Below are 13,248 nucleotides of genomic sequence, written 5' to 3'. Positions count from 1 at the left end.
AATAATGAAATACATTGATCCATACTCATCATCCTTACTAATACATACATGATTCATCCATAGACCATGAGATTCAATAATGAAATACTCCAATCCATATTCATTATTCATTATTCACCATTCTAGAATCTACATTGATTTAAAAATTAAATTCATCATTCATCATTCTAGATTCTAAATTGATTTAAAATTAGAATTCATCATTCATCATTCTAGAACCTAATTAGTACTAAGCAAAATAGACTATAGTAGATACTGAAATCTGAACACTGGAATAGTAAATTGATATAACTAAAACTCAAAAACAGTGGAGTGGTGAGTCTAAAAGTCACTCTAAAGTACAAAGAGGGCTTGGTGCTCTTGATTAAATACTAAATCCATACCCTTGTACATGACAAAATGCAATGGAAACATTGCAATCCATCGAATCCTGAATTCCTGAAAAACTGTTAAGTCCGTTGGATTTTGAGTGAGATCTAAAATTCTACTTTCTCCATATGAAATCCAATGAGGTCGGAACCACTCTCAAACATCCTAAGTCATTTCATGGTAATGTTAAAAATTTAAGTAAAAGTGACATAAAGGAGAATGTCACTTTACTTTAAGAATTTAACATTACCATGAATTGCATAGCATTAGTAGGGAAATATGGTCAAATACTAGGTTTTCCTTGTCATAAATTATTGTTTACAAGTAAATCTAACAGGGGACGCATAGCCCATATTGAGGAGGGACGCCTAGGGGTCCCCCTTTTGGAGAGTCGTGTCCCCCATGCTGGGGAAACCCCCCCCTGCATCTCCCCGCGTCTCCCCAAAAGGGGGACATGAGAAACGTTTCCCCAGACGTCCACCCGTCCCGGGTGCGTGGGGTGCGAGGGGTGCGCGCAACCGACCCTAGGGGGCGCGTCCCCGTGGAACACTGCTCAAAACAGGTCTGAATTACCGCAGGAAGCTCTCAAATCTACTGCAGATCCGAGGTAAACATGCTGGCTGTAACTCTGATGAACCTTTTCTCTATGTTCGGACTGTTTTAGGGTGAGGTATACAATCTGTTTGCGCCTTTTCTTGCTTGTCAAACAAAAGGGAAACATTAGAATCAGGCCGAGGTTCCTCAGTGCACAGTGAATAGGTCTGAGTATTCACCCTGGAGCAGCTCTCCCACTTTCATATACTGTTCTACTCAAACAGGTCCTGCAATTCCAAAATCCTTGGGACAGAGCTGCAACAGGAAATTTGGTAACCCCATCTATGGCCGCACCCTGTAACCCTATTGGTATGCTGGTTCTGAAATATGAGCAACTGCTGTTACAAATTTCTGATCATATATCAACAACCAAGCACTGGACCTGATCCAACAGTGGCCGAATTTAACCTTTATATACTTCTATTGTGCTAGAAATCATACACCGAGGGACTAGGCACAGTTTGTCACTGAATTTCAGCAAAGTGTATAAAATGTGTCAAATCTTCCTGTACTGTACATGTTACCAGGCATGCTCCAAACATTTCTTCTCTATTGCTGTATCAATGAACCTTATGTTCTAACATAATCAAACTTCAGTTCAAAGGGGTAATACTGATATGCACAGATTTCATCAGCATTCCAGTGACCCAAGAATGCATGCCCCGTTGAGGTTACCCCACACCTTGGTAGGTAACAGGCATCCCTTAGTCTTATTTCTCTCTTCATGATCCTATGAACACCTGAAGCAAGGCACCGTCTACAAGAGCACTCTGAACGATGTGGAACATTACATCCTTCATGGCCTCTAGTGTGGATGCACATAAGAAGTTTCAAGAGTTGGTGACAGATCTTCTGTCATACTTGGAAATTACTCTCATAACTCTTTCCAAAGAGCTCCCCAAGTAGAACAGTGAGCTCACTCAAGTAAAAGCTCTCTTGGCTCAACTATTGCATGACACTGGAGGGAAAATAAAAGTTGACAAACCAAGGCCAAAGAGCAATGAGGTAGTATATATGTACCCATTATGACAAGCTATGTTACTATGATAGGGCATGCTAATGACAGTATAATCTCTAGTGATTTCTTTGTTTCTGTTTCCAATGTCACTCTACAATGTTGTAAGGTTCGTGGTTTATGTCAATCTTGCAATCCTATAGCCATATTGGTCGATGAGTTTCTATTCATTCTCATGCTCTGCCCTCTCAGACATTTTGCAAGTTACAATATTTTACCCTTTTAATATAAACAACTACTTACTACTAATAATAATAAAACTCATTACGGTGCATAATGATGATTAATAGTAAGAATCAATAATAACATTTCCTTTAGTTTAAATGAATATTCCTACTCAGAGATAAAGGAAAAATGAATATTATTTGTGTCTCAAATAACCTTAGTAAGATTTTGATTTATTAAATGCATAATAAGAAGATTTCTCAACAAATTTCATACATTAAAAATTGGAACAATGTTTAAAGTCCAAATCTAATATTTTGGTGCTCCACAAACCATAAAACAATAATAGTGATAAGTGTGTCTCTAATGAAGCCACTAACTAACGATCTCATCCAATCCTTCATATTGTCATTGTTTGGCCTTCTTCCACCTACGAGATCACGAAAGCGCAAGTGATTGTGATCATGCTTCAAGGCATGCACTACACCACACATGTGACCCCTTCCGATGATTCCAACTACCTTCTTACTACCATTAACTGCTTTACTTCGCTTTAATGACCATGCAAGATACTGAGCAAAAAATGTGATATATCAATGTCGATAGATATTTCTAAAATCTCCTTGCTTGAAATTTTATATAAATATCATTAAAGATAATAGTTAAAGAAATAAATATTACCACGTCTCTCTCATGGATGAGAGGTTGTAGTAATGATGGGTAGAACTTGCTTAACTCTTTGAACATCGTTGACATCGAATCATCTGTCTTCAACTTCTGAAATATAATTGGATATCAAAGTACTATATTAGGATAGAAAGTATGGATTCAACAAGCTATGTTTTTATCTATACAGAGTTAATCATTGAATAAAACTAAAATGAAATGTTTGACAAATATGAATACAATAGATAAAGTATCAGAGCCAATGTTGCAACTATGAGGAAAATTAAAGGGTTTCTATTATATTTGTATTGAGCAAACTTTTATAGATGAAATGGAAAAAACACAAAATGGAAGAGTGACAATGCGTATTTTATGCAACAAAGCAACTTAACACTTTAACTAGTGGAATATAAAGATAAAACCTAGGACAAAAGGGCTAAATGGGGAGCAAACATCTAATAGGAAATGCATCATAATCATTCTCGTATATCAGATTCATAATCTCAATCATGATACATCTATGGTAATCAAAATTCCAAATATCGCGTCTATCCTTGTCATACATTGTCACTAGAAGCCATCAGATTTGTCTTAGGAATCACCATAAGGTGACAAGGATAATTCCAGACATTGAGGGAGGACCAAAATCGAAAATTTTGAACATGGCCAACCTTCTATGACAATCCACCCAGAATCCAATATTAGTATTTAGTATAAAACAACTGCAATGATTATGATCATTAAATGCTAGTCCTTGCATTCAATACTAATGAACATGTAGACAAGCATACCCTATAATCCAAACATGTAGATGATTCTCTCTTTGAAACATAATTAATTGCAATTCTAATCAATAGAACTACTGGTTGATTCTAGCTGAGTGAGGAAACAAATGTGATCCCCTCTGCTAAATTTCTAACCAATGAGATGATAACATGAAACACATATGTTTGTCATGTTCTTCGACTTAGACAATTATCTATCATTGAATTTTTCAACATGGTTGAGCAAGCAATCAAACTCTTCTCAAGAGGAAGACATAAGGCAATTCCTTTGTCACAAAGTTCGGAGTTATGCAAACGAAAAATTCCCAAGGTGCATCACCATTACTTACTATGTTTTGCAAGTAAGAAGCATATTGCATTTTCTAAAAAATGCATCCCTCCCATCTCAAACCTTTGAAGAAACCAAGATCAATAATGGCATGTCTATCAAAAATGGAGTCATACTAACAAATTTTTAAAGGGTTCTCAACTATATGCTAATCTGATTATATCTTAGATCGAACTCCATTACAAATTTGAATAAACCAGGACATGCTGTAAGGGACCATGAAGATCAAAATCACCCAAAACTCATTCAAGAAGAAATTTATAGGGATTATTTTCTAGGTCACGAGAAGTGAAGCAAAGAAAATATAAGTGTATTAAGATACAAAGGCAAGAAGGAAAAAACACTTGATAGATGCAAAGATAACATGATTAAACAATAAGCCTTTATAGATTAGATGTTTTTCCTTCTTGATGATAGATGTAATGTAATATCCCTAAGGAAAATTAACAGTAAATATGCAAAGCAAACTAGAAAAAACACCATGAAACAGTAACAAGCAATCAGTCCACAAATTGACACCCAAAACTACGTTGTGTACTCTTTTTATTAATGGAAAGAGGTGTACAAATAGGTGCTGGAATGAGTGCACCTGGGCTTGCTCTAGGCAAGCTAGCAAAGCCCAAAAATACAAGTGAGACACCCTCCTCCAAACTGCTGCTATGCTGCCAAAGTATTGCATTGTAGATGCCCATAAATGTGTCGCTTCATGAAAGGATCTGCTGCTAGGGCCCTCTCCACTACTAAAAAAATTCCAGGAAATTAACCCCGACCTCTCCTCAATAAACCCAGAATAACCCACGAAGGGTTTGGCCAAAGCTTGACCCCGGAAATTTGACCCTCTTTGGCTTGAGTGGCTCTGCTGCTGGGCAAATCGACCCACCTGTAGAATCTGCTGCTAAATGCTCCAAAAATGTTGGAAATCCATGTTAGAAGGCTCCTCAGGCCTTCCCTCCAAGTTTCCACCTCAAACTCCACTCACTCCTCAACCTCTCGGAGTGTCTCTACCCAAGACTGCACAGCCCTTGCACTGTTGTAGCTTCCTCTCTATTGTGGTACGACCTCACTGCTGCTGGTATGATTTGGGACTAAGTAGAACTCCCTCCTTGGGTTGGCACTCGAAGTCCACCGAAGCAAGGGTTGGGATCTCTGCTTGGAAACACCCATGTGCTGAACAACACATGCAGACTTGGCTCACTGCTCAAGCATGCTATGTCAAGAGATAAATTTTGAAATGATAGATGAATGAGAAAAATGAGAGTCCCTCCTTCCTTTTGTCAAATTGCCTCCAAGATTGCCCATGTGGGCCCACATCGAATTCCTCTCACCAATTCTGCTCCAATGAGAGCGTACTCTCCATGTGGGTCGAAATTCCCTTGTGGTGGCCCCCACGCTCCACCAAGGCCGCAATCTTTCATCAAACTCGAATGTTGGAGTGCCTCCTATGGAAAAAATCAAATGTGGGTCCCCTAAGCCCACCTCTCCTAAGTGTAACCATGTAATAAACCAAAATTGAGCAAAATTGATATTTACTTAGTAAAATACTAAGTAGGAATATCACATGTAAAGATAACATGACTAAACAATAAGCCTCCATAGATTATATGTTTTTCCTTCATGATTTACTGATCAAGAAGGATATATAAACATTATGATATTATTGCCCAAATTGCAAGGATTGAAAGGGTTAATCTTATATTGAATAATAAAATAAATTGGATCCATCCCATTGTCCCATATATCTACCAAAGAAGCCAAATGTCAAGGCATAGTGCAGAATGTGTCCTAGTACGCCACCTTAGGCCTTCGAGCTAGGAGAGGGGAACCATCAATATTTCCTAAGGTAAGAGTTCTTGTTTGTCAACCAAAGGCAACATGTTTAATAGATGAAGCTTAGATTGAATTTATGACAAAGAAAAATAGTGCATGGATTTAACCTTTTCTATTGAATTTGTTACCCACCAAAAGCGGGGACCCCTAGGAGAGATTATTTCCTAGTCATCTTCTTCAGCTGGCAGGCAGCAACCCCTGAGAGCCACCTCATAGCAGATGTGATGTGCCACTTTATCTCTGCTCCCTGCATAAATTATATGTTTCCTCGCCCATCTGTTGATAGCATATGTTAGAAGTGGACATTTTGATGCAAAAGGTATGTTTTTCATTGTGCAATCGGGTGCTTATGCTTATTTTTCATTGGGCATTTTGGGAATGGATTATTGGGTGACTTGGAAGATGGAAGCTCTTTGACCGTGGTATTGTTCCTTACCTTAAATGGGGGGTTAATCCTTAATCCTAGTCCCATGGGATCTCCCTTATATGGTGCTAGGAAGGGCACTACTTGGGAAACCCTGATTTTGGTAGCATGGTCTCGTTTTCCCATACCACATTTTTCACTCCCCTCCACACATTACAAGCCCTATTTCATCATTTTTCTTCTTTGGGTCCACAAGGCACTAGCACAAACCCCCCCCCTTGTCCACATATCTAGGTAGGACCTGGAAATTTTTCCTCAGAGGTTGATGCAGATAAAAGAAAGTTAAAATCATATCATGGCCACAAGCAAGAAACAAAAAAGAATATTATAAAATGCAAAAGATGGCCGAGACATTAAATAGCACGTGGGAAAAAGCCAAACATGAGCTCTACCCCTTATAATGGCCATCACCCTAGTTCCTAGGGCCCCATGAGTGCCCCCACATCATTAAGGAACCCATGCACGGCCCAACCCCTCATGGTCGATGAACTGCCCCACCTTAAGGGGGTAATAACTGCTTTACATCATTCACAGCATGCTCTCATTTACTAGAACCCCAAGAAGTAATACAAAGAAAAATTAAGAAAAGGAAAAAGAAAAATAAAGAGGGGTGGAACAACAAAGGTTGGGGTAACTCATGTAATCCATGATTGCTCCCTCCTACATCCCTATACCCAATATGTGGACATCTCTCATCATTTCTATCCTTATATGTCAAAATTCCTGAATCTAACACATCAAAAACCCCTACTGCAATTACTGGTTTACAATCTCCTACTTGTTCTTTACATTAACAAGTTATTTAATTGCATAAACATCGAAGTAAACACTATTGCAGCCTTCACAGATATACAAATCATGCACTAAAATAAAAGAAACAATAACACAAGGGACACCGTTATTTTTGGAAAATTGTCCCCAAAAAAACCAATTCGGGAAAATTAGTGCAGCATATAGAGGGTTTGTATTATTAAGCAAATTCGTAAATACAACTAGGGTGCCAGAAATGGCTCACCCAACAGAGAATATCTTCAACAGTAGTATCTCTATCCGGAGACAGATATTCCGACAAATCAACAACCAGATGATCAAACCCCACAGTGACTTCGGTTGTTACCTATGCTGGACAGCAAAAGCTACTCCAAGCACTGCTCTGGAACTGCGTCACTCCTCCAAGATATCTGTCACCCTCCCCGGCTCAGAATCTGCTGATCTGTTCTCAGTCGACCCCACAGAATCTCCCCAGTGTCAGCCTCTACGACTTTTGCGTCAGCCTTCTGTGTCCTCTGCATCAGCTCTTCGGCCTCTGCGTCATCCCTTCTAGGGCCTGCACTGTCTCTCCAGGCACTATGTTGCTTCTCTGCTATGTATTCTTCAGCCTTCGATGAAAAGTCCCTTGTTGAACTGCCTCATTGCAACTCTGATCACTAACTCGATTTCCTCAACAAACCTCGCCCCATAAAATCGAATTCTTTGATCACTTGGTGTGTCTTCAACCGACCCTCAAGCCTCCTCTTATACTTTTCCTGTTGACGAATCAACGGCTGAGATTAAGTCCCTAATCAACGACTAAGATTAGAATTGGCTTGATCCTCGTCACTTAGAACTTTCTTACCCATATTTTATTAATACACATTAATTTTTTATTTTCTTAAGCTTAAACTTAGGAGCTCATTAAAAATATTAATTATTTTAATAATTCCTCACCCAAGTGGAATTTCCCCAAATGACTTCTGGGTCTTGGAGATCTCATGTGCCTTAGCCTCTCCACAAAATTTCATGGCGAGAGAACATCCGATGCTACCCAAAATCAACACTCCCTCTTAGCGAGGAATGCGCTCTAGCAATGCTTCACCATACAAGCATCACACTGATCCTCCGCATCGTCCTCTGTGTCGATGCTTGGCTTGTTGCCCTACATCCATTGCACTGCTGCTTCCTATACTGCTACCAATGACACTACCACTTCCACTGCTACATCTGTACTGCAACTCCCTCTCAACATGATGCATTATGTTGCCCATAGCAATGCCACTGCTAACTATTGCACTGCAACTCAGTTACCAAGAAGTAAGTATCTGACTTCACCCAAACACTGACATCCTGGTAAGTCCGGAAGCCTCGTGATGTTGAAGCTACCTCTGCTGCTACCTGTGCTCCCTCTGTTGCCACTCTGTTGCTATTATGAATAAAATATATATAAATAATGTAAAATAATGTAAATGATAATAAGCATAAATAATGATTAGTTAAACTAGTAATTAGGTTGAAGAGGCATGTCTAAATGAGACATGACTCTTCGTGAAGAGACACTTGCCTGATATAAAATCAAGCCTCTCGTTCTCATTTGAAAATCATTCATTCTTATTCACACCAAATGAAGCGAACAAAGTTCCTTCTATAAATTAATTACTCCAGAAGACTTGGAATATGAAGATCTCCATTGAGATACCAAATGAAGCGAACAAAGTTCCTTCTATAAATTAATTACTCCAGAAAACTTGGAATATGAAGATCTCCATTGAGATACAATAATATATATTAAAATGTATGAATGAATAAGAATGAATGATTTTCAAATGAGAACGAGAGGCTTGCTTTTATATTAGGCAAGTGTCTCTTCACGAAGAGTCATGTCTCATTTAGACATGCCTCTTCAACCTAATTACTAGTTTAACTAATCATTATTTATGCTTATTATTATTTACATTATTTTACATTATTTATATATATTTTATTCGTAACATTGCCTTTTTCCTCAAAAAGCTTTGTCCTCAATTGGTGATTCTTGAATCAAATATAGTTGAAACGATTTTTGTTGACACATGTGACAAACAATATGACATAAGCAATCTACACCTAAGTATTGGAGATTATACTTTTACCTCGCAATTCATCGTGAAAACCTTATTTTTTGACAATAGTGACATTGTTTTGGGCTCACCCTGGATGGAAACTCTAGGGTCCTTTATTCTAAATACAAAAAAAAAGTTTTTGACATTTTCCCACAAGAAGAAGAAAATAACACTCTAAGATGTTACATTGAAACCAAATTCAGTAACACCAGAAGATATATCAGATATTTCAAAAGTAATTTCTCAAGAAGGTAAAAAAGTATTACAAAATATGCAAAATGAAATTAACAAAATCACTGTTTGACAAAAATGAAGAAGTTTCTCGACTTAAAAACCATAGTGCAAAATTACTGATGCAAATTAAGAAACTTAAGAAGGATAAGAAGTCATTAGAAAACAAGGTACAACAACTTATTGAGAAAGAAGCATCAAATGTAGGAATTCAAGTTGAGGACAAAACAACAGATACCGATCCAATAAATGTCACAACTCAAAAAGATGACAAGCAAGTTGAAGAAAAGACGTGCTTGGATGTTGCAGTTCAGATGATAAACACCTCAAGTGAAGGTTTGGTAACGAACTCAACAACATCATTCCCTAAAGTAAATCAAAAAATTTCCACACACCTAATAAGGGAAAATAAAGTCCCATATCGACATCCGAATCATGAGAATAGACAAATCAACCACGCTATGTATCGGAACTATTCAGACCAGAAACGACAAACTGATGTTCCAGATAATAGTGATGTAATCTCACTCCAGTCTTATGCTAACAAGTCGTTACAAAATTCCAGTGATCATAATATTACATAGAAAATTAATCTAGGATGGTCTGATCCCTTCTCAGTGCGACAATTTTGTTTGTCACTTAGAAGATCATATCAGCTTGTATCGACAAAGATGATTGTTCCGAGAGAGAAAGTCATTTGAAGCCAAAAAAGAGATTAAGCTTTTTTCATCGACAAGCTTTGAGGACAAAGCTTTTTGAGGAAGAAGGCAATGTTACGAATAAAATATATATAAATAATGTAAAATAATGTAAATGATAATAAGCATAAATAATGATTAGTTAAACTAGTAATTAGGCTAAAGAGGCATGTCTAAATGAGACATGACTCTTCGTGAAGAGACACTTGCCTGATATAAAGCAAGCCTCTCATTCTCATTTGAAAATCATTCATTCTTATTCACACATTTAATATGTAATCTTTGTATCCTAAATGGATATTTTTATTTTCCAAGTCTTCTAGAGCAATTAATTTGTTGAAGGAACTTTGTTCGCTTCATTTGGTATCAGAGCCACATTGGCTCATCACCAGGGCTTTGGCCATCAACTTCGTCAACCTTATTACCGTATAATTGAAGCATTTCGCTATAGAATTGGACGTTCTCCATTCTGTCGGATTTGCCGCCAGGCCTTTGGCCATTAAGAAAGCAAATATATATATTCCAAAAAATTAAAATAAAATAAAAGAGAATATATATTTAGAAAAAAAAAACAAAATAATTATGAAAAATAGAAAAATAAATCAAAATAAGTCAAAAGTTAAAAAAATAAAAATAAAAACAAATATATATATATATATATATATATATATATATATATGTATTAAAAAAAATATAATTAAGAAAAGAAAAAAGGAAACTCACGACATTACATGTCAGCCCGATCAACCCTGCCATATCGTCGTCTTCCATCTGCGTGTAGCCGGACGAAAGCACGCCACCATAGTAGGACAGAAGCACGCCACCACCGTAATACGAAACCACACGCTGCAGCCACAGTGCCAACGTCATCGAAGCCCCTGCCAACGCTACGTTCAATCGTGACAACGCTGCAAAAAGACGACCACGCAACTGCAACTGAACAAAATGCACCAGCCGCAGCCCCGAATGTCGTCTCTTCCCTATTGTAAACACCACAACCCTGCTCTCGTTGCCAGCCACTCGCCTCAACCCTTCTCAATCATTGTACCCTGTTAATTGCAAACGCTGCCCCCATCTCCGACAACACCCCACCCTCGTCAACCTAAGCACTGACACCGCAACAGACAAAAACCTCGTTTCACGCTCAAGCCTCCACACGTTGCAACCGACAAAAATTATGTCATCGTAACCTCCTCATTCTGCGACTACTCTGTTGGTTCCAATTCTAACACTGCCATTCAATCCCTAATCCAATACATTGGTTCATATCGACGACGTTGTCCCTTATGGGTCGTGACAAAATTCACACATTTAATATATAATCTTTGTATCCTAAATGGATATCTCTATTTTCCAAGTCTTCTTGAGCAATTAATTTGTAAAGGAACTTTGTTCGCTTCATTAGCACATTTAGGACTAACATAATTACTTCTTTTAGTAGGACTGATAGAGATTATGATATCTCTTCCTACGAGTGATCCTTTGATTTTAAATAGTGTGTCAACACATTTACTAAAGGTTTTAGGAAATCTTCCCTTACTAGTTTCCATTTTGCGTTGATGTTTTTACGTAAACAATATGTCAAATTGAGCTATTATGAGTCGGTTTGGCACCCAGATTGTATTATGAAACTACTTAATAATAAATCCCTCAAATAGGTGCACTGGTTTTCCCGCATTGGGTTTTTCCGGGGACATTAGTCCAAAAACAACAGTGTCACTTGTGTGCTTGTTTTTCCTTCATTTGATGATCTGTAATGTGTTGAGCGTGTACTTGTATTTATTTTCAGTATTTACATGGTAAATAACTTGTTAATTAAACAGAACAAGTAGGCAGAAATAAATCAGAAAGTACATGAAGGATTTCTAACAGTTAGACTTAGAAATTCCAACATGGTATCAAAGCGAGGTTGTAGATCACAAGAGAACTAAGGGCGTCAGCTGAGCAGAGCAACAGCAGCAGAAACACTGTCCCGAGTGACAGAAGTTGTTCCTAGTGGATAAGCAGCAAGGAAGGGATGACGTTGTGCCTACATCATCAAGTTTGAGCCGGAAGGAGGATCAACACAGTGGCAGAAGGGAGCAAACCTGACCTACGCAGTGCCCGGTCATCTTTCTCAGTCAGGAAGGATTGACGCCCGTGGCCAGGAGGTGTGGATTTTGCTGGTGCTGGGATTGCGCAGAGCCTAGAAGCTCTAACCTTCAGTTTGCTAAGGCATAGGAGGCTGTGGGTAAGTTGCGGAGTGAAGTTGGTGGGGTACTGTGGTCAGAACAGTACCTAACAGGGCAAGACCAAGGAGGAGGGAGTTGCTGCCGAGGATTTATAGCCAAGAAATCCAGATCAGCAGTGCAGCTGCACTAACGATCGGAGTGGGGGCATCTCGACATTGGAAGAGGGGTTTCCAGGAGGGAAATCGAGGCTCAGAGGGAGTCACACCGAGAACTTCCATGAGGGAAGTAGAGCAGCGAAATGGCAGTGAACGATGTAAGAGACCAGGACAGACTGCACGGAGCCTCAAACTTCGTAGTCTGGAAGGCCAGAATCTTGTCCACTCTAGACATGAATCGTCTCAAGCACTTCGCCTTGAAGATGATAGCGATCCCAATTGACCCAAATGAGAACGACAAGTACGAGGCAATGGCGAGGGCCAAGAGCATCATCCTTAATGGGGTTAAGGACCATGTAGTACCACATATTGCCGAAAAGGAAACGGCAAATGTGATATGGAAGGCCCTGACGAAATTGTATTAGCATACTTCCGTGCAGAGGAAGATGCTACTAGAAAATCATCTGCGGTCATCCTAGATGCAAAAGGGAGAACAGATCGACACCTTCCTCGGTAAATTGAAGGAGATCCGGGATCAGCCGACTTCCATAGGGGCCATGCCGGATCAAGAATTGATGGTGAGGACAGCCCTGAACGCAGTCTCAAAAGACTAGGAGGTGTTTGTCCAGAGCATAGTGGGCAGGTCGAACCTTCGAGATTAGGAGGAATTGTGGGCGGCCCTTTGCCAAGAAGAGATCAGAACGCTGACCAAGGCAGGAAGCAGCGACAAGGGGTCAGAATCAAGAAGGAGGAAGAGGAGGATGCTGCCCTAGCATCTGAGGGAAAGCAAGAGAAACGGAAGAAGAAGAACCTCTCCAAGGTCAAATGGTTCCACTGTGGGGAACTGGGTCACTATGCAAGCTAGTATCCGAGGAAGAAGAGCAAGGGAGAGGCTTTTGGGACCAAGGCTGTGCCAACAAGGGCGGAGAAGAAAGTGGAGACAGATGATGATTGTGCCATGAGTG

General features: G+C 39.1%; 1 protein-coding gene across 5 annotated transcripts in view; it reads right to left on the bottom strand.

Moving 5' to 3' along the window:
* Window positions 1-2,345: 2,345 nt before the first annotated feature.
* The window catches only part of LOC149191465 (TraB family protein), a 181,999-nt gene continuing 171,096 nt past the window's right edge, over window positions 2,346-13,248 (bottom strand). For all 5 annotated transcript variants that reach the window (XM_089404287.1, XM_089404289.1, XM_089404285.1 and 2 more), the window contains 2 exons: window positions 2,825-2,920; window positions 2,346-2,715 (listed from right to left, as the gene is read on the bottom strand). In XM_089404287.1, the coding sequence (XP_089260413.1) occupies window positions 2,440-2,715; window positions 2,825-2,920 (372 nt within the window). In that variant the 3' untranslated portion in view covers window positions 2,346-2,439. The remainder of the gene's footprint in view (window positions 2,716-2,824; window positions 2,921-13,248) is intronic.

This window comes from Pinus tabuliformis, chromosome 2_2, assembly GCF_031772625.1.
Source record: "Pinus tabuliformis cultivar Carrire ecotype Pingquan chromosome 2_2, CPIR1, whole genome shotgun sequence".
NCBI classification, from domain to species: Eukaryota; Viridiplantae; Streptophyta; class Pinopsida; order Pinales; family Pinaceae; genus Pinus; species Pinus tabuliformis.
The sequence above is the reverse complement of the archived record's forward strand: the minus strand, read 5'-3'. Positions and strand labels throughout refer to the sequence as shown.